The sequence below is a fragment of the Propithecus coquereli genome, unplaced genomic scaffold (genome assembly GCF_000956105.1).
Source record: "Propithecus coquereli isolate 6110/MARCELLA unplaced genomic scaffold, Pcoq_1.0 Scaffold1, whole genome shotgun sequence".
Lineage (NCBI taxonomy): Eukaryota > Metazoa > Chordata > Mammalia > Primates > Indriidae > Propithecus > Propithecus coquereli.
This window is the reverse complement of record NW_012133857.1, coordinates 24,017,109-24,039,601: the sequence shown is the minus strand read 5'-3', so window position 1 is coordinate 24,039,601 and position 22,493 is coordinate 24,017,109. Positions and strand designations below refer to the sequence as shown.

Sequence of the window (22,493 nt, the reverse complement as noted above, 5' to 3'; positions counted from 1 at the left end):
CGGGCGCGGTGGCTCACGCCTGTAATCCTAGCACTCTGGGAGGCCGAGGCAGGCGGATTGTTTGGGCTCAGGTGTTCGAGACCAGCCTGAGCAAGAGCGAGACCCCGTCTCTACTAAAAATAGAAAAAAATTAATCGGACAACTAAAAATATATAGAAAAAATTAGCCGGGCATGGTGGCGCATGCCTGTAGTCCCAGCTACTCGGGAGGCTGAGGCAGGAGGATCGCTTGAAGCCAGGAGTTTGAGGTTGCTGTGAGCTAGGCTGACACCATGGCACTCTAGCGTGGGCAACACAGTGAGACTCTGTCTCAAAAAAAAAAAAAAACAACAGCCTACTGCTGACAGGAAGCCTTACCAATAACATAGTCAATTAACATTTTAATAGTATCTACATAAATGTTATGCATTTATGACATATCTAAATTATATGTCTTGTAAGTGAGAAAAATAAGTGGTATTTATTTTTCCATTCCTGAGATACTTCACTTAGGATAACAGACTCTAGTTCCATCCAAGTTGCTGCAAAAGACATTATTTCACTCTTTCTGGTGGCTGAAGAGTATTCCATGGTATATGTATACCACATTTTCTTTATCCACTCATCAGTTGATGGGCACTTAGGTTGATTCCATATCTTTACAATTGTGAATTGTTCTGTGATAAACATCTGGGTACAGGTGTCTTTTTGATATAATGACTTCTTTTCCTCTGGGTAGATACCCGGTAGTGGGATTGCTGAATTAACTGGTACGTATACTTTTAGTTCTTTGAAGACTCTCCATACTATTTTCCATAAAGATTGTACTAATTTGCATTCTCGCAGCAACATCTATTGTTTTTTGACTTATTAACAATGGCCATTCTGACAGGGGTAAGATGGTATCTCACTGAGGTTCTAATTTGCATTGCCTTGATCATTAGTGATGTTGAACATTTTGACCATCTGTATATTTTTTTTGAAAATGTCTGGTTTTTTTCATATTTCTAGGCCACATGGTTTTTTCAAATTCTCACAAATGTCCAAAAGATTTTCCAATATTATATTTATTGAAAAAAATGCATGTAAGTGGACCCACACAGTTCAAACCCCTGTTGTTCAAGGGTCAACTGTAAACACAAAGACTTGACCCTATCCCATGTACCCCTACTGTGGTCAAGTGCCAAAGAATTAAGACATCTGTCCAGGTTAGTCTTCAATCCTCGCTCACCTGGCCTTACCCCTTTTCAGAACTCAAGTTATCAGTCTTAAGGGCCCAAACTTCAATCCAATCAGTGCCCTTCACAAGCGGTACACAGATGGTTATCTATATATGAACAGAACCACCATGTTGTTAGAAAGAGGATCACCAGCTTTGGAATCAGAAGCCTGCTTCCACCGCTCTCAAAGGTATCTAACACCGGGCAAGTTTCTTAACTTAGCAAAACTTCCATTCGCACACCTTGGAAAGGCAAGGATGAATTACAGATAAGGTGTGTCAAGCCTGTAACATGAGGTTATTTTATTTTACTAGATCATAATCATAGCAGGTGCTCAATAAATGGTGGTTAATGGTAGCCACATTGTAAAAACACCTGCAGAAGGAGTAACAGCAGAATTTCAGGGTGCCCTCCCTCACTCCGCAAGACTGGCTGGTAAAGGAAATGTTCTGCCCTCGGGGCTTACGGTGGAAAATACTACACAGAAGTAAAACTCCCAGACCTAGTGAAGGGACAGGGAGAGAGGGAGCTGTCATTAGTGGCAGACAGTGGTGATCACGGGACTCCCTAAAAAGGATGTGCCTTGATAACTTGGCATGGGATAACTTGGCAAAAAGCTCTATGTGGACAGAAAGATCTGCAGGACTAGTCTCCTTTAAGAGTCACTCTGAAGTCTGGCTCCACTGACGCGTATGAAGAAGTCCTAAGAGAACGCTCCTTCCCATTCCCACGTGGCCATGCCCTGCTGCTCTCAGAAGCCCTCCCCTGAGTTTCCAAGACAGGCTCAGGGCTGGGCCTGAGGATGTCCAATGCCCCTTCAACACCCTAACTTAAGACTTCAACAGCCTTGTTTATCCCTTACAAAAGAACTCGCCACTGAAACCCAGATTCTTATCACCTGCACCAAAGAGCATATGTCCACCCTGCCAAACATTCCCTGGGAAGGAAGCATTTCTACTGGGAACCTGAAAAACAATTAAACAGGGATGGGGTTTTCCCAGCTGCCCTCTGCTTCCCTCCTGAGCACCAGCCACCCCTGCCCACATTCTTGGCCTGTGGACACACTTGGACACAACAGGGCCCAAGCTAGAAGTCCTTCTAGGCGGACCTGACAGAGCTTTCTAACAGAAGGATGTCCTATTTGTCTCTCACATTCTCCTCATTTTCCTTTCCAAATTAAATAGCAAACTGGAGAGTACAGAGAGTATTTAATCCACTTGGAAGAGCCACCCATTTTAACATTCGGTTGGAAAAAGGAACCAAGCATCCTAAAAGGGGGTTTTGGATGTCTCTAAACTACACAGATGCAGAGATCACCACCCAATCCAACTGACCAAATACATCCACAGCTGCATTAAAGCCTGGACCACTGGAAATAACCCGGAGTCCAGAGCTTGGATCCTGTGTGGGCCTGGCTAGTAACAAAACACCCAGGAAAGCAAACGCAAAGATCCGGGATTCTAAAAGCCTCCTCCACCAGGCACGAGGGACTGAGGGCTGTGATGGATTAGCACTCTGGCAGGGAGCTTCTGAGGGCCACGTGCAATCTTTGAAGATCTCCAAGGTCCCTTCTGCCTTTCACATTGCTGAGCATGAGCTCAATCAGTATGCGCAAGGTATTCTAAGCTGTCCCTGGATTTGCTCGGCGTCAGGGGCCAGTCTGTCTGCAACTGTCCACGAGTCCCACGATGCATCACCAACAGGAACCAGAAAAGGGAGAAATCAATGCCAGGAACCCTCCAGATGCCCACTCATGAGCTGGCAGAATAACAATAATGGTTATTATTTTCAACTGATCACTAGATGCCAGGCCTGTACCATATGCCTTATGTGGCTTACATCATTCACTCCAACAACCTCATGGAGTGGGGGCTGTTACCCCATTTCACACACAGGCAAACAAGCACACAAAGCTAAATGATTCTAAACTCCCTGTCCTGATATACCCGGAATGTCCCAGTGACAATACCTCCCAGAAGGCAACCCTCTCATCAAGTGACAAGAGTTCTGAAGGGGGAGGGAGGGAGAAGAGGTAATCAGTGTTGCACAGGGGACTACAAACAAGAAAAGCTCTTCTGGAAGGTGAGATCAGGTTGTACGGAGCACTCTAGACCAACGATGCCTGATAAAAATACAATGCAAGCCACGAATGTGAGCCACATGCATAATTTTAAGTTGGATGGCAGTCACACAAAACAGTAACAAAGAAACAGGTGATATTAATTAATATTTTCTACTTAATATACCTAAAATAGTGTTTCAATAGTCATGGAAAATTTTAATGAGATACTACATATACTTTTTGCATGTCTTTGAAATCCAGTGTATATTTTATACTAACAGCACATCTCAATTCGGACATGACATACTTCAACAGCCACATGTGGCTAGTGGCTACCATACTGAACAGAGCAGCTGTATAGACAATGCAGAGTAAATAAGCTAAGGCTCACCATCAAAAGGAATTTTTAAGGGGAAAAACTCATATCCAGGAAACAAATACAGGATTAATTGATGTCATCCAAGTACTTGGTATATTACCAAACACCAAAAAAAAAAAAATTTATCTGATGTCAGCTTCACAAAAGAATTCCTTTCACCTTTCATTCCTACTCCCCAATTTCCTTATTAAAAATAACACTGATCAGAGGACCACTCAAATTTTGAGAAACAAGCTACCCTAAAAGTAACAATGAATTTATTCAGAGTAAACATAAGACACTTTACCGGGTATAAACAGGGGAAAAAGGTCCATGAAGTCAGTCTCAGTTTGAAAAACTGCTGTCACCAAGCCCACTCTTAACACTTACTTCAACAGCTAAGAATTCGGAAAGGTGTCAAACTTTGGAAAACAAACAGTCCTACAAGTGCCATAATCTGATGCAAAACCTCTGGGCTTTGAAGAAAGGAAAAATAAGCAAGTAATTTTAGATCCCTAAACCTCCATTAGTGGATCTCACCAATTAGAATATGATGTAACCGTCATTAAGAGACGATTTTTTCCCGAATAAACAAATGTGAGTCAAATATGAATCCAAATCAATTTCATGAACTGGGAAACCTTAAAAATTGCCCATGTAGCAGCACGCCTATTTATAAGGATATACAAGCCCCTTGGATATGCTTCTCCTTATTATGTTATTTTTGAAGGTTGGCTAATCTGTCTTACTATCGCACAGAGATGGCACAAAAAGTCCTCTCCCAGGCCAACCCTTGCAAAGGATTCTAAGATCTAGTTCAGGCTTCAGCAGCAAAGAGCTCTGTGATCAATTAGCAATGTCTGTCACAGCTAGGGGAATGGGGACTATTAGCTCAAATGCCAATCTTCAATCCCTCTGTAGAAAAACTGCAAAATGATACACAGGGACAGGAAGATGTGTGCTTCTGACTTTCATTGACCATCACTGTTCATGTGCACCTAGGGGTATGATGGGTCCCACGCTGACACAGAAATACACAACAGGCACGTGCATCCTACCAACACTGATAATTTCAGTAATGAGAATACCAAGTGTAGCTATAAACCCACTCCTTCAAATTGGGGGATATGTAACGCAAATTAAACCCTAATAGCCATCTTTAATTAGTCTCTGTCAGTAAAATTCCTGGTTAGCCATGTGAGCCTTCAATTCATCCACCACCTGCTCTGCTAGCAGAGGAGGAAGCATGACAGCATCCATGCTCTCGGTGGCATTCTGGTTCTGTCACTTCATCAGCTCTAGGATCTTCACTCTCCCTGGCTTCCAGCTTTCCCTCCTCTTCACAGGGTTGCATGGCATTAACTGAGAACACATTTATGCATAAATCTTGAGCAATGGCTATTCAAACAGGTGCCATTTATAATGTTCTGTGTGCCTAATGCTTTTCCGCTGCTTTGCACACACATCTCATTTAATCTTCACAAAGACTCTACGAGGTTGAAATTCTTGTTATCCCCATTTTACAGATGGAAACCAATAAAGTAACTGGCCAAAGTTAACAGGAAAAAACTGGTGTTCACTCAGCATCTGCACAATTTTTAAACATGCATTTGCCATTGCCCTTTTTCAACAGAATCTACCTATCTTTAAAAGTCTCATTCTCTCAGAACCCTGTTTAAAGGTTCCAAGGCACATTAAGAGTTACTTCCACAAAGTCCTTTGTTTATGTGATCAGAGAGCTTGTATTTTCCCTAGATTCCCAAGAAATAGATTTTCCCTCCACTTTGTATCATGAGTGAAGGCAGCAACTTCAAGAACCAGCAGTTCCTTCCTATCAGTTAAGATACTTCAGTAGCAACTGAGTTTTTCTTCTAAAAAGCACATCCTAAAAAAAGTTCAGGAAGAACTCTAATGCCAGAGTCATCCACTGCTATGGTTTGAGTTTGTCTCTACCAAAACTCATACTGAAATCTGATCCCCAATGTGGACTGTGGTGGTGTTAGGAGGTGGGGCCTAGTGGGAAGGGTCTGGGTGATGGGGGCAGATCACTCATGAATGGGTTCTTCTGGCCCTTGAGTTCTTGCTCTGGTGAGACTGGGTTAGTTCTCATGGGAATGGATTAGTTCCCTGGAGAGCGGGTTGTTACAAAGCCAGGACGCCCCTCAGGTTTTCTCTCTTCACACGTGTCCACTTCCCCTTGACCTTCTCTGCCATGTTGTGACTTAGCACAAGAGCCCTCCCCAGAAGCCTGGACCATGAACTCCCCAGCCTGCAGAACCTTGAGCTAATAAACCTATTTTCTGTATAAATTACCCAGTCTCAGATACTGTTATAGCAACACATAATGGACTAAGACAACCACCCTGCATCACATGAAATTTCAGCAGCTTCCACCCAAATTGATCAGTTGAGAAAATGAGGGCCTGATGCTTAAAACTGTCAAGAGATTTTCCGTACCCTCCACTCATGGCCTTTACACACATAAGTAAAAGAAAACGACAAGTTTTAGAACAGAAAACAACTGGTTGGAAGAGGGATAAAATAGAGCAGGCATCAACTAGCAATGTGTTGTAGAAAACTTAGCTTCTGCCTAAGCACATTTGGAATCACCATGATTCACCAGCCAACATCTGTCTCTAACGGAGGGCAACAGATGAGGTGGTCAACCAATACTTGCCATTCAAGCAAAAATGGTTCGGGCAAGCCATTCTCCTACACCAATCTGCCCATTACTAGACAAGAGATCAAGATTCATCTTCATGCTTTAGTCAACGGAGACAAACTCTGCTACCTCTACATAACTCATCCACTGTTTCTAGAACAACCAAGCAGAAACGAGAGCCTCCTTCTGGATCAACCTTAAAGCCAAGGCTACTTCTGACACAATAACCACCACATTCACAGAATTTAGCCTAAGTTATTCCATAAGAGAGAAGAAGGGTTTCCTACCATTTCAACTCTCAAAACATAACCCTACTGTCCCACAGACATTTTTCCTCTAATTAGAATAGAATCTTGTTTTTGGCAAGAGATACTTCAGTGGCCAACAACATGTACAAATTTAGTGTCTCCCTTATTATAGATGGACTTCAGCCACCATGACAATATATAAACTCTTAATTCTCTTAAGGAAGATGTGAACCTTGGATATAATATCTCTTAAGAGGATGCAATATACAAATACGAGATTTTTGGAAACCACATGCAATGATATCAGCGTCTCGTAAAATGTCCTGAAATCATTTTGAAGAGCATTATCTGTCAGTCCTCAAATAAGACTACTGCCACCTAGTTACTGAAGATACAGCAGATGGGAGGAGGAATCTGGGCCTGTCCTCAAAGAACACACAGTCTAAATTTGGCTTTCAATCATATGCGGGGGATGTGTATAAACGTACCATACGTCACAGTGACCACTTAACAAACATGCGCTGAAATTAGGGTGAAGGAATCATCCCCTTAAATCTTCTGTCTGTCCAAGCCAAAAGCTAGCCACTCAATACAAAGTTCAGGCTTTCATATTTTGTTGCTGGCAAAATTAAGATATGCAGTATTTCTATTATTTATGAAATCCATATGCAAAAATTAGGGTGGCAGGGATACTGAAAATATTAAGTGTCGAGGAACCCACTAATAAGGCATCTCTAGTATTAATTTACTCAGACCCTACTATATAAGTCACTGGCCTTCTCTCTTGTCCCATCATCCATCCCCTTCTTGGGTCATTTGGTAGCAAGAAAGTGACCAAGAGAGCCAGTTCTTAAATCAAATGAGAGGTTTTTTTCAAAACACCAATTTTTTAATTGAACAAGCTAACAGAAATTTAGATCACCAGTAGAAGTCAACACATTACTGTGAAATAGTCAAGTAGGAGGCCATTTGTAGAGCCAAGAAAGGACATAACCAGGATAGCTGAGCTTAAGCTTCCTAGGCCAGACAGGAATGAAGTCACGTCGTCAGCCAACAATGTCCATGCTTGCACTAGCGCAAGGACACACGCACACATTTATCCACAACCAATCCAAGCAACACAAAACCCCAAACAGGCCAAAAAATAAAAACAAAAAATCTGTCCCTCAGGTAGAAGCCACCTATACGTGGGAGACAAACACCTCCAGGGACCCAGCTGAGTATTGTAAATAACCACTATGGGCCAGGTGTGTGCCCCATCCCAAGAGGTAGCCACTATTAATTCCAACTTAGTATAGTTGCCAGGCAAGAACATAGGCCATGGACTGCTATACCTTCCTATTTTTCAAGAGTAACCCAGACTTTTATGGGAAGCTCTTATAAGAGCAGGAGCGTCCATCTGTCCTGGTCACCACTGTCTCCCCAGGGCCTAAAACAGTGCCTGGCACACTCCAAGTACTCAGAAAATACTTGTTGATGGAATGGATGTGAAATGACCAATTTTTAACTTAATTTTCTTTCCAACATAGTACAGCCAAACAGAGCAACTGCTGGCCAGATGCCCCCTGCAGAACTCCAGATAACCCAAAAGCCTGTTCCTTCTCCATTTGTCTTTTCCAGACACAGATCCAGAATTAGCTTTGTGGTATTTTAGAAAATGATTCCTCCCTCCACCACCCCAACCATAAATCACATTAGTTTTCAAGGCCATACATTAGATAAATTTAAAGGCCATATAGTACTTTCTTGGCATGAGCAAATCTCCAGATTTTTTTTAACCTGGACTCCAGGAAAAACAAAATTTAATGCTTAAAAAACAAAAACAAAATAGCTTATAGGCATTCCATTAACCAAGATCCACTTACCACCTAGTTTGCTACTCCCTGGGGATATTCTGTCGCCAGGTTAGCAAGATAACGGAAGGGTTCTTAGTGTCTTAGGAAGCAAATTCTCACAGGAAAATGTTAACAAGAAGTGCACCCCACAAATCACAATGGGTAACTAAGCATTTGACTAGCATACTGCACGCAAAGAGGCCACAACCTTTCCTGACCGTCCAGCTTGGAATCAACAATCCCTAAAACTCCAGAAAAATTTTAGAAGCCATTTAGTTAAGAGTGAGGAAAACAATCCCAGAGAAAAATCGAGGGTCTTGCCCAAGATCCCACAGCTGGTTGGGCTGGCTCCCACGGCCAGTTCTAAATTCTAGAGGAAAAGTCCAGAACCCAAACCATCTCTTGCCAAGCACAACTCCTTCAGACCTTTTCCTGAAGTTATGACTCAGAGCCTGCAGCCCACACTGAGATGATATATATGGGATAGTAAAAATGCCGCATTATTACAAAGTAACCATATTTGAAGCCCCAAATAAAAAAGTTCTCAAATTACAAACCAAATCAATTTAGGTTATGTTGTAAGGGAGTGGAAGAAAACCTCACCACCAACAAATTCAGACTCTATCCACGGTTATTATCAGCTTATTTAGAAGCTAAAGTAATTTGCTGAAAGGTCCTCTCTTCAATGTAACCAGATAAAATCCCACACTAATTGTGTTATTTCCTTATTTAATTGTAGCAAATACAGGAAGACACCTCTAGTTCACACAGTGTTTACCGCACTGACTTACACGGGAAAAGTAATAGCGTGGAATACATAGAGCTGGGTCTGTTTTTAAACTGGTTCTTCTGTGCAATTAGGAAACACAGCTTCCAAACTGTCTTCAAACAGCAACTGGTCCGAAATTCAAAATCACCCTAAGAGATGATTAGAGAAACATATTATAGCCACCCCTACCTCACTACCCAGGTGATCTTGGACAAGTGACAACCTCCTTCAGCTTTAGTTTCCTCATCCTAAGATGGGGATAATCATGGTTTCTACTTCCAGGGAGGATTACAGGCATATAAAATGATAAGGCACAGGGCTTCAGTCACAAGTGGCTTGATGAGTGTGGGCTATTTTAACCAGTGTTCCCATTTTAGAGATTAAAACACTGAGGCCCATTTGCCCAAGGTAACTGCTGTAAAACACTAAGAATTTCAACCCAGTTCTCTGGGGTCCTGGTTTCTGAATAAGAGGTATGTATATCTGGAACTCCCAGCACCACCCAACCCCACTTCCCCAAGAGGTTGGGTAACCCACCCAGGGCAGCCTGGCTACCCAGTGACAGAGCTGGAACTACAGCCGACTCTCAGCTTCCACACTCGACTCTCAGCTTCCACACTCGCTGAATAGAAACACTTCAGGAAAAGGGTTGGTTTTTTTTGTTTTTTTTTTTTAATGGATAGAACTCATTTATAAACAACCAACCATTGTTTTGTAAATAAATCCCGTTGACAATTCTTAAAAAGTTTTTTAAAGACAATTTTAAAAAGTCAATATTTCGTCACTAATCTCTACTCTGCTTTTATGCCTGGTAAATTGCTTGTGGCTGTGTCTCGTATCCAAATTATGCCAAATTAATGAGTTTATCTGATTTAAGTACACGGCAGGATTTCTGAGGCAGCAATGGTATGAGAACTCAGATCCTTCTTATGTTCATATTGTAACTGGTATGAATTCCTCAAAAGTATACCCGCTGCATCATAAACCAACCTGCTTCACTCACTCAGAAAGATAGTATCACAGACCCAAAAATAAGACCAGTTGTCCTATTTTCTTACATGGAAGTGTTACATATTCCATGAACTATGCTTTCATTTCTTCTTTTTTAGTTGCTAGATTTCAGCAGCCAACTGTGTCACTTTGCTACTCCCCAAAAATAGCTAAACTGAAGAGTTTAAAATCACATTTTCTTGTTTGGCCAGAAAACCATCATGCTGGTTTCAGTCTGCAAAAAAAAAAAAAAATGACAGGGCAGGAGCTCTGCATGGATGTGTGGTTCTCTCTCGGACACTCTGCAGGTCCGAACCCACCAAAATACGGAGGCAGGCACAGGAGCGTGTTCAAGCGAGGGTCACCCAAGTGCAAAATAAAAACAAACACCCAAAAACTGCTGTTTATTTCCCATTGATGGCACCAAATTAAAACCCAGAAATGACAGTTACAGAGCAGACCTATTTCCCTCCTTTACCACACAGCCCACAAGGCCTAAGAAGAGGAATTAACATCTCAGGGGGCATGCCCGACCAACTCTTTCTACACAGGGATTTGGGAGATTTATGAGGCACATTTTAAGCCTACAGAAAGCATTTTTCCCATTTTAAGCTGAGAAAGCAGAGACATCCTTTGCAATGTGGGCGAGGAGTTATCTCGGACTTCACTGAGGCTTTCCCACTGCTTTAATCCTCAAAATGTAACCAGTTTACTAATCTTCATGGGATGTCCTCGTGCCCATCCTCGACAGCAAAGGCAGGTGCGAAAACCATCACACATGCTTATATGAATTTTTTAAGAATTGTTCATACATACAGTTGTCCTCTTCAGTTCTATTTTCCTCTTTTCATATACTCCTATCCAAATCTCTTAAATAGACACAAGATAAAAATGGTTCATTTATTGAGCACTTACTATTTGCCATGCCCAGTGTTAAGTCCTTACATGCATTCTTATTGAAGCCTCACAAAGACCTTAGGAGTCAGGGATCTATTACTACCCCACTTCACAGAGGAAGAGAAAAAAAAAAAATGAGGAACAGAGAGGTTAAATAACTTGTCTGAGGTAGCACAACTATTTAATAACAATGGCAGAGGCAGGATGGCTCCAGAGGCCATATCTTACCCACTTTGCTACGTTCTGTACAACTCTCAATAGCAACCTGGTTTAGGAAAAAAAATAAAAAGCATTAACAAGTTCCAGGCTCCTAAAAGATTTCTCCTTGCTATGTGCTGACAAAACAGTAGAGTGACTCTCGTCTAATGGTTGACAGATATCAAATTTCTCATTCAATGCTTAAGTTGCCACCCACCCCAAGTACAACAGTAACCCCACCCAGTTCAGTTAGGGGAGCTTCCAAAAGAAAAACCAGGCACATATAGAAGCCCATCAGCTGTTATTCCTCCACCCAGCCCTATAAGAACTTTTAAATTTCTTTTTATAAATAATCATATCAAGTGCTACAGTCATAAAAACCTTGAGCCTGCATAGGCCCAGCAAGGCACCTACCTCATAGGCCCAGCAAGGCATTTTCTATCAAAACGCCAAACATTTTCTATAAATGATACCAAGTGAAATGGCCCCTCCAATTATAGGTGTCCGTATAGGAGGGAAAAACTACGCGGGGAGCCTTCTAGCTACTTAAAGCAATCTTGCATGGCCATCACTTCTAAACCCAACAATCCTTTTCATGTGAGTAAATCATGAATTAATCTGTTATACACTGCAATAATCACAGCCTTTTCTGAAAGTGAAACACACCTACATTCAAGATATTTTTTAAGAGATAGTAACAATCTGTGGTCTTAGAAATTTGAGACGGAACTATAGGAAAAAGCAGGGGGAAGTAAATACAGGTTTTTGAAATGCACATTTTTTTTGTGTGGAGTGATTTCATTGGTTACAACTCCACGTAAACACAATACCAAAAATAAGTCAAAGCAAAGACCCTAACGGATAACTCCTTTTTCTAGATGTGCATTTGATTTTCTAAGGGTTCAGCAGTCCTGGGTTCAGTATTTTTTGAGCAAGATGGTCGTTCCCATTTCTCAGACTAGGAAATGGAGGTATTTGATCTTTTAAATCATTTGCACAGGCAGCTTCATTCTGGGACAAATTCAGTGACTGTTGCCAAATTGCACAAGAAGCTCTCAGAGCCTGTTGGGAGCAGTCGCTTCTCAGAACATTTCTCACTTTCCTGAACCCCTCCCTCTACCTCATCAGTGACTACTAACTCTACCTAGATCAAGCTCAGGTGGAGAATTAACAGTGGGGGCAGGCACACTTCACTGGCTTCCACTATATTACTAGATACACAGGCCTAGTATTCTCTACACAGATACATCCCAAAATGCAATTTCAGTGATTACCACCCATCATCTGATAGTGGTCAACCTGTAACCAAAGAGTATCAAGAGCTTATTTGAGGGTATCAAGTGCTTTTAGGGGAATTTTAGATGCTCAAAATTTTTCCCACAAGCTCTGGGTTATGAAATGTGACCACTTGAAAGATGTGCTCCAGAATTAAAGTGTTAATCATCATTTTTTTAATCTCCCAAATCAGAATGCACACCCATATTGTAATCTTCATCCTGCTTAGAAATGACATTTCATTGTCCCACATGCTAGAAGTGATGAATGAAAATCCAGATTTAGAAAAAACAAACAAGGTTTCTCCGCAAAAGGGAAGTGTGAAATCAACAGCCCACTAACAATGCTCAATTTGCCTTCTTCAGCTAGGTAAGGCTAATTTAAGTGCCCAGACTGTCTCTTTGGTTAAGAGGTCTCCAGGAAAAGGGGGAGGGGAGAAAGGGGCAGGAGAGTTCCCTAATAATAATTGCTCCAGGGCATTTTAAATGGCAAGAAAGCTCCTTTCAATTGGTAGGAGGGTATAACGGATCATACTATGTTAACTTTTGAGTTTTTCAGAATAGAAAGTAAATCTGAAAGGGTTTTTGTTTTCTTGCATGAAGTCATCAGCATTCTCCAGACCACTTCATGTAAACAACATAACCTTTTATTCAACGAAAATAGGTCCGTAATTAAAAGGAGATACTCAAAGCTTCACCGTCGCTATCGGACATATCCTTTCTCATAGGGTACCCCACCTTTCCTACACAAGCTTTCTTCCTCTGAAGACAGCAACTTCCCCTACTTCCAAAAGGTCTTGTTTATGCCTATTTGTATTAATGTTCTAACTTCATCGACCCTGTCACGTGAACACTGTTTAGAAGGAAATATCAAAGATTTTATTCCATAACTGTGCCAAAGGGACCCAGTTTAGAGAATGGATAAAGATTCTTCATTTTTCAAGTAAGACACTTCAAGGGGAGAAAAAAATCCCCGTATGATCTTTCAACACATATTCTAAGAGTAAGATTGCTGCCTTTCAAATATTACTTTTGCCTTTTTCTGAAAAGGCCATAAGGGATGTCCATCAGGACTAAAGCACGCACATGCAAATGAAGAGGCAGCTGAGAGGGAGATTCACGATTCACCCGAAATCAATCATGGATCCTCTAATTCTGACACATCCAAGGTACACAACTGAGCTTGCCCATCTGAAGTGTTTCCAAAGGCAGTCTCCTAGATGTAATGTAATTATGGTACAAAACATATCAGAACCAAACAGAACAGTTTCACTGAGAACCGAAAGAGAGAAGAAATCAATAGTAAAAAAAAAAAATCTGCTGAATAGCTAGAGAACGTAAAACAGATAAAAGGTTAACCCCCTCAAGTAACATATTTTACATCGTGTCAGAGGCAATTAAATTCCCAATGATTACAGATACATACCAAAGTTTAAATGAATTATGTGTAGGATTGGCTTTAAAATAATAAGGTGCTGGGGAGGGAATAGATCGAGTTGATAATTGTTGAAGCTGGCTGGAGGGGTCTTCAGGGGTCCATTAGATTTTTTGGTGTTTGTAAATTTTTCCACGGTAATTTTTAAAAACACGTAGGAGAAGAATGTAATATGCCCAATATCGTGTTTGAGAACACTTCCGCTTTGCACTTGGAAAGCATCACTTGAAGCACTAACCCTCACATGGATCGCACACCTGCCACACTGCTGTGGTTGAAAGACTAAATGCCACTGATTCCAATCTGCTGGGAAAAGACCCATGCCCGGACCGTTTCCAAAACCCTCCCCAAACTACAGCTACCCCGTATCCTCTGAACAGGAGCCCAGAAACACTACTGACAATGCAACTGAAAACTTCCTGCGATTCTGAGAGGAAACAAAGTAAGTACCAAGGGATTTTGACTAAGACCTCACAAGGAGGACCCTAATCCAAAACCAGAAGCATTTTTATCCCCTGGCATCAGATAAAACGCTTTCGAGGTTATGTCAGGCAAGAAGGGGTCCCAAAGCGAACTCCAGCCCCCACCGGGTTTCGAGAAGCCCTGGAGCAGCATCGCCGAGCCGAGGCCGCCTCCTCGCGCCCAGGCGCGTCCGCAACCCCCAAGCCTCGGGGCCCGGGCACACGCGCCCCAGCCCCGCGGCGTGGAGGCGGCCGAGGCCGACCAGTGGAGGTGGCAGGAGCCCGACAAGCGGCTCGGGGGCGCCCCCTGAGGTTCAGCGGCGTGGCGGCACCCTCGGAAAACGGAAAGCCAGCGTCTCCCACCCTGGTATTTCAACTTTGCCTGGCTCCGAAGGCTGCAGCACCCTCTCCGGCTGCACTTTTCCAAACCAAACCCCCCTCCTTCCCTGCGCCTCGCACCATTGCCCCTTCCCTTTCTGACACCCCTCGGCTCCCAAACGAGCGAAAGGGCTATTTACCTCGCAGCGTGGGCACGAAAAGAAAATGAAAAGACGAAAATGGTCCAAGCCCCACGAAGGCAGGATCCCTGGCAGGCCCATTTTGGATTTCAAGCTTCCTCGGACACCAGGAAAAAGAAAATCACTGCATCCCCGAACGTAAGAAGGCCAGAAGTGGAATCACAAATTCCTCTTATATCGCAAGGTTGCCCTCCGCTGCCCCCCACCGCCCCAATTAAAGCGCGGCCCTCACAAAGCTCGACCCATGTGCACCTGAGCCCACTCAGCCGGCAAGTCTGTGGCAAAGAAGGGCAGTGTAGAAGGGGGAGATGATTAACACAAATATTGAGCGGTGATCTTTAAGGAAAAGAGGGCAGCTATTTCTCTGGGGAGATGTCCCCAAGGCCCGCACCCCTGCGGAGGCGGGACCCCAGTGGGAAAACCCCAGGTCTCCGGGTGAGTGTGGATGCACGTCCTCGCTCGGCCTCCAAGCTGGGTTTCTTCTGGGCTGTGGCTGGAGCTCCGCGCAGCTCCACGGGCAGGAGGATGCGCAGAGAGAAACTGGGGGTGCAGAAGAAAAGGCAGGCTTTGCCTCTCTGCTCCTCAACGCTAACCCCGAACCTGCAAAGGGTGCACTCGCTGCCAGTCCCCCTGTAGCGGGTCCCCGAGGGCAGCAAGGGCGCCCGCGCCCTGCTCCGGGGCGCACGACGGAGCTGGGGACCCGCTGCACCAAAACCAGGCGCTCTGGCTGCCCGGGGACAGGCGGCTATAATCAGGGAGAGCGGAAACATCGGGGCACGTTCCTCTTTTCCTTGATTCAGATAACCTCCACCTGCGGGCATCCAGGAGCTGGTGGATGAGAGAGTAGAAAACCGGGGGATGTTCTGTCCTTAGGGGAGCAAGGATGAAAAGGGAATTGCCCCCTTTCTCCCACCCCTTCCCCAGGTTAGGGTAGAGGATTTGTCTTCCCCCACCAGGGATGGAGCCGGACAGCTTCGAGGGAGGCTCAAGGCTGCAGCCCAGTGAGCCCGCAAAAGGGGAGAGGGAGGCGGCCGGCCTCTGCTCTTCCCGAGGGGACACAGGAGGGGGGCCTGCCGGCTGAGGGCTGGAAGCGGAGGGTCGCTGAGCCGCACACCGTTACGTGGGGTGATTTATTCTCGTCATCAATGGTCAATATTGTTCCGGTCTTAACCTGACCAGAAAGGAGTGGGTCTGGGTCTGCCAGCCGCGAACAGCCTGCAAAAGCGCAAAGAGGAAGGTAGGCAGGGCGCGCGAGACAGGAAAAAAATCCACCCGGGCTCGAACAGCAACCTGGCCGCCGACCCGCCCCCCGCGCCCCGACCCCAGCAACCCAGGAGCAGAGTCGCGGAGGGAAGGAGCCGCGGAGCCGGGGCTAGGGGAACCACGGGTCTCCCCAAATCGCCTGCTCCATGCCCTCCTATTGAGCCCAGGGAGGCTGCCTCACGGCGGCACCGAAGCGCAGCCCGCGCCCCAACCCTAAACGGGCGGGGGGCGCCCCCGGCCCCCAAGACCAGAACGCAGCTGCTCTCCACATCCTCAGTGCTCCACGGCCAGCCTCCGGCTTCCATCCCCCGAGCACCAGCCCTCCCAAAGGGTCGGAGAGCAGCGAAGCGAGCCCCGGTTCAGAGCTCCTTCAATCCCCGCTGGAGCGAGGGGCGCAACCTGGGGCCCCCAAACCCACAGAGACATCCTCCCCATTACCCCAGTCTCCCCAAACCGCTTCGCGACTCTAGGTCTCCCGATCAGCAGCGGATCAGCAAAGCAGGTCCCCTTTTCTCCCCATTCCAGCTTCCCAGGCCCCCCACACCGGAGCGGGAACAGAACCCCGCGTCCCCCGTCCCCTCCCCGGCCGGCGCCTGCCTCCACCCTTCCTGACCACCAGCCTCCCCAAACATGGCCAGAGCCAGCGGAGCGGATCCCCCCTTTCCTTCCCCGGGCGCCAGGCCCCCCTCCACACTCTCCGGGGTCCCGGGGACGGACGCCCGAGCTCCGCGCCCCGGCGACAACTCCGCATCCCCCCCCAGCGCGCCGGCCGGGGCCGCGTCCCCACGGTGGCCGGCACTCACCGGGGAAGCACACGACATAATGGAGCACAGAACTGGTGATTTTCAGGAACAAAATCCACCAACACGGTTCCAGTAACCTCCGCATGTCCGAAAACGCACATCGAAAAGAGGAAAGCAGGGGGGGTAAACTTGTTGAATAAGTTCTTGCCTCGGTGCGAGCCTCCGCTAAGCCGGGGCGCTTCCCCGGCTCGCCTGCTCCCCGGGCCCCCCGCGCTCGGCGGCCCGAGTCCCCTTGGAATCCGGCTAGCCTCCGAGCGCCCCCCGGAAAAATCTCAAAAAGTGACCGGGAACGCGGAGCCACGCTGGGGACGATCCTCTAGGCGGAGAAAGGCTGCTTTCCGTTCAAAAAGGAGCGAGCCGAGCAGGCAGGGCGAGGAGTCGGCGGACGGCGGCGATGCCCCGGGCCCGGGGCAGGCAGGGACCGCAGGCGGCGGCGGCGAGCAGCCGCGGATCCCCAACTTGAGTCGGCAGCGCAGCACAGCCCGAGAGCCGGCGGGCGGCGGCAGGGCTGAGCGCGGCGCGGCGCCTCCGGGCTTCAGGCAGGCAGCTCCTTCCAGGGCCCCGGGAAGGAAGGAGGCATGTTTGCAAGCGGGGAAGGGGAGGGGAGAGGCGGGGGGAGCGGAGAGCCCCCCAAAATAGAAACGGCCGGAGGAAACGGAGGAAAACACAAAGGATCTCAGAGGGGCGCTGGGGCGAGGGCGCCTTCAGTCCATGCTCCTGAAAGTTGTGGCTCCGACGCAGGCTGGGGAGGAACGGGGAGCGCGGGGCTGGAAACTGGCCATGCCTCCATACAGGAAGTAACATGTGAGCATGGATCCTGGCAGAGACTTTAAAGCCGGCGAGCGAGCGAGCGAGCAGGGGGCGCGCGACGGCGAGGGCGCGCGGTGGCAGCGGGGGCGCGCAGTCCCGAGCAGCTGGCGGCGGGCGCGCGCGCTCCGTGTTCTTAAAGTAGCCACGCTCGTCTCCCGCCTCCAAAGGGTCCCACAGCTCTGCTCTGCCAGTGTGGCCCCGGGGATTGCGGACTCTACTGGGGCAGTTTGGGGGTTGGGGGCGACTCTGGCGCGGTCTCGGAAGAAGAGAGCCGCTGCCTTCTGGGGCCGGCGTGTCTTTGCCAGATTCCCGTTGTGCGAGCTCTTAAAGACGCCGCGCGCTGCGCGGGTTTGGCGAGATCCCCCGTCCGCGTAGCTCGCGGATCCGGGACTTAAGGCGCCCCTGGCCTGGGTCCGGAGAAAGGAGGAGTGCGGCCAGCTGCCTTTTTAGGGCGAAGGGGGTTCCTGTTCGGTTTCACCGCGCTGGCTGTGCCGCGGCGGGGCGCACCGCCTGCGCCTCTTGTTCGCGCCCCCAGCCCAGCGCCTTCCCCCGCCTGGAAACAAAGCCGAGCGGCCTTTGCACTCGGGGTGTGTTGAGATTTAATTTTTTTTCCCTTTTCGGGCGTCCATTGGCCAAGTCTCCAGCTGGGGAGAGGGGGAGGGGAGGAATATCGATCCCAGGCTTGCAAAATCCGGCCCTTCCGAGCCCCACACCCCCTTTTTCTCGGCGCCACAATGGATCGGCAGCGGAGTTTTCCCAACTCGCAGCTCCTCGGGAGAAGGTTCCTGCGCCCCGGCTTGGCGGCGGGGAGGGCGCAGGAAGTGCGCCTCTTACCCCCTGCAGGGTGAGAGCTGCGCGGTGGGGCAGGACTGATTTCCTGGCTGCTACCCGGGGAGCGGCTGCTGCTTTAGCACTGGGGAGAGGCGTCCTGGGGAAATGGGAGAACTAGGCTTATCTGTAATGAGTTTTGTCCCTTGGCTCTCAGTGAGAAGATCTTTATCGCTTAGCCTTCTGAGCGCCCTATTTTCCCCCACTGGTGCTGAAAGTGGGGGAGGCGGGCTTTTGATTAAATGTGTAACTGAGCCAAAGTAATTAGCCATTTGTAATTTTTGCCTAATTTTTCTGCCTCTGTCTAAAAGCGATATTGACATGTGTCTGACGCGTGCGTGCTGTTTCATCCCACCACGGCAAGGTCCCCCACCCACCCAAACATCCCAACCGGATGCTAGGTTTTCAAATAATGTACAGATGTTCAGAGATCCTCCCGCAAGATGTGATTAGGAAAGCAGTTTCGCACCCACACTTCCAAAAGAAAAACCTTTGAAAAGTTACGTTTGGGATTACAAACTAATAAAAGACAGGAAGTTCCCGGGGAGGGCCCAAGCTCTATTTTTAGCAGAACGGGGGTGAACACTGTCCCCCGGCCGGGTTGGGGATTCGGCGGGTTTTTTTTGTTTTGGATTTTGTTCTTTCTTGTTTTTTTTGGATTGTTGACTCCCTAATAAATACTTGCGAGGACCAGTTTTCTTGAAAGTGTTGTATCTAAGGGATATTCATTTGTCACTAGGAGCTTTGAGACGGCTTAGAATCACCCCAGCGTGCCTGACTCAACTTCTTAGAAGTTGAGTGATAAAATGGGATAAATGGGGAACGCTTGTAGCATCCTCAGGTGAGTTTCCTCTGTCAAATGGACATAATAAAAGCTGCCTTTTGTGGAATGCTTACTCTCTGCCAGGCACTGTGCTAAATTCTTCCCATAAACTGCTCATTCAACAAATGAGCACCTACTGTGTTCAGGGCATACTGGGAACACAGCCATGAACAAAAAGGGGGCGGGGGAGCTTTTTGGAGTTTACTTTGCGGAGTACATGCTACATTCTCTCCTGGAGTCCTTACAATTTTGCCAGCTGTAAGAATTATTTCCCCCATTTTATAGACAAGGAAATATGCTTAAAAAAGTAAAATGATGGATCCCCAGCTAGTGAGCAGCTGAGATGCTGAACCCAGGCCTGTTTGCCTCCCCAGCTGTGAAAAAGCAAAAGAAAATGATAGTTTGAGAAAACAATGAAATGTGGGATGCAAAGAAACAGTTTCAGAGTGGGGGGAAAACCTCACATGAGTTTGGAGACCGAATTATCACTACCATACTAGTACAGGAGTCCCCACGCTAAAATTTCACATCAAATTATGTCGTCTGGGCTGGTGACTTTTGTAGGGCCCCAGGCTGAGGTTTACCCCCCAGACTGTTCTTAGAAGCACAACCCAGGCCCCACCAGTTCCTACAGAAGAAGACATACCACACAGATGCCTTTCATTCATTCATGCTACAACCAATTACAGAGCCACTCATACACACCAGACACTGTTTCACTTGCTAGCAAGACAAAAATGACCAGGCAGTGGCCCTGCCATGTTCCCACCTGGTGATTACAACCCTCAACCCAGGTGATGTGGGGCCCATATAATACAGTGAGCAGAGTTAGTGTGAAGGGCCCTGGGAGTGCTAAAGGAGGGAGAACCTAGCTACCCAGATGGGAAGATAAGAAGGCAATAAAGAGAAAGTGTCCATTGGTAACAAATTACCCTCAAATTTAGTAACTTAAGATATACTTATTATCTCTCGGTTTTAGAGGTCAGAAGTTGGGCCACCACAGAGCTGGGTCCTCTGCTCAAAGTCTCATCAAGCTGAAATCAAGATATGGACCAGGCTTTCTCATCTGGAGCTAGGGCTTCTCTTCTAAGGTCTTTCAGGTTATTGACAAAATTCAGATCCTTGTGGTTGTAGGACTGAGAATCTTCTTGCTAGCTGTTGGCCAAGGGTTGCTCTCAGTTAGAGGTCCAAGCCACATGGCCCCCTCACAACATGGCAGCTTTCTTATTCAAAGCCAACAGGAGAATCCTCCTGCAGTTGGCTATGAAGGAGTCTTGAGACATCAAAGGGATGTAATGTCTCAAAAGTGAGCCATCACTTTTGCCATGCAATGTAACCTAATCAAGGGAATGCCCAATCGGTGATAGTCACAGATTCCACCTACTTTCAAGAAGAGGGGATTTACACACCAGGGGATGGGTATCTTGGGGGACCTATTTTGAGTATAAGTCTACTTGGGTTCTGATGTTACTGACATCTGCATGACCATAGGCAACTTAACCACTTTGTACCTCGGTTTCCTCATTTGTAGAGTGAGGATAGTGTAATGACTGCATCTATTCCTAAATTGAGAGGAATAATAGAAATTAATATACATAAAGTACTTAGGGCAGTACCAGTCACCTAACAAACATTTAATAAATGTAAGCTATTACTATTATCTGTTCATCTAGCCTATGTGATAAGGATAGAACATCTGCTATTTTTTTTACCTGCTCAGCTTCCATTTCCTTTCTTCTAGTAATAGCATCTTGATTTTCCTTTGTGTTAATCTCTCTAGATGTCTTGGTAAGTCTTTCTTTGTTCCCTCAGCTCTACCCTCGGCCTCTCCACCTCACTGGCTCATCATGGGCATGTGCCCAATCCCTAACCATTTGGAGCTTCTAATCCCTCTGTTCTGACTGGCCTAAGGATGGGCACATGTTTCTAGTGGGTCCAATGAGAGTGAAACTTCCTCTTGAGTATGCCAAGCTGGATGAACCTGAACTGCAGGGAGAACCACACTTGGGATAAGCCCACATTAGGCTGAAGTTGACACACAGAAGAAAGCAGAATGGAGAGGTGGGGGTCAACAAATCCCTGATATCATCACTTGAGTCTTTGAATTAAGTCATACCTGAAGCCAAAATGAACCTTGGATTTTTCAGTTACCTGAGCTGATAAACTCCTTTCATTTCTGTGCCTCTTTGAGTTGGGTTTTTATTGATTGAAACTAAAAATCTGAAATCTGGATCGATGGTGACAGATAAGTAAAATATCCACATTTCACAAAGAAGGAAGCAGAGGCTATTAGAATTAAGTGATTTGGTTGAGGTGATTGAGATTGCGAACAACAGAAGACTCAAGCTTCTGACACTATTATCTACTGTAACAAATCACTCTAAAACTCAGTAGCTTGAAACAGCAAACATTTCATTTATTCTTGATTCTGTAGGCCAGCAGTTTGGGCTGGGCTCAGCCGGGCAGTTCTTCTGCTGGTCTTGTGTCAGGTCACTCATGCAGCTACAGCACCAGCATTCAGAGGCTCAACTGGGGCTTTCTGGTCTAAGGTGGCCTCACCCACAGCACTCATTGGTCCTGGCTATTGGCTGCAGCACCTGAGACCTCATCTATTGGCCTCCGCAGCAGCCTATCAGACTTATTCACAAAAAGTTCTCACGGCAGTAGGAGAATGAGAGTGAAAGTTACAAGGCATCTAGAGACCTAGACTTAGCGATTGTATGACATTATTTCCACTGCATTTGATGGGTCAAAGCAAGTCATAAGGCCAGGCAAGATTTAAGAGGAGGTGGAAATAGACTCCAGTTCTTGATGAAAGGAGCAGCAAAGGGACATGAATATAAGGAAGGGAGGAACTGTTGTTGCATCCTTTGCAAACAATCTTACTTCATCTACTGTTAAAACTAAATGGTTCCTTTCAGGTGAGGTGGCTCATGCCTGTAGTCCCAACTACTTGGGAAGCTGAGGCAGGAGGATTACTTGAGCCCAGGAGTATGAGACAGCAGTGAGCTATGATCATGCCACTGTATTCCAGTCTGGGCAACAGAGCAAGACACCCTTT

The 22,493-nt window shown here is 46.5% G+C and overlaps 1 protein-coding gene across 1 annotated transcript in view; it reads right to left on the bottom strand.

The window, feature by feature from the left end:
- PTPRG (protein tyrosine phosphatase, receptor type, G) overlaps positions 1-17,307 on the bottom strand; it is a 703,838-nt gene extending 686,531 nt beyond the window's left edge. Inside the window, exon 1 of the mRNA XM_012665722.1 lies at positions 16,972-17,307. Within this exon, the coding sequence (XP_012521176.1) occupies positions 16,972-17,056 (85 nt within the window). The 5' untranslated portion in view covers positions 17,057-17,307. The remainder of the gene's footprint in view (positions 1-16,971) is intronic.
- Between the last annotated feature and the right edge of the window lie 5,186 nt (positions 17,308-22,493).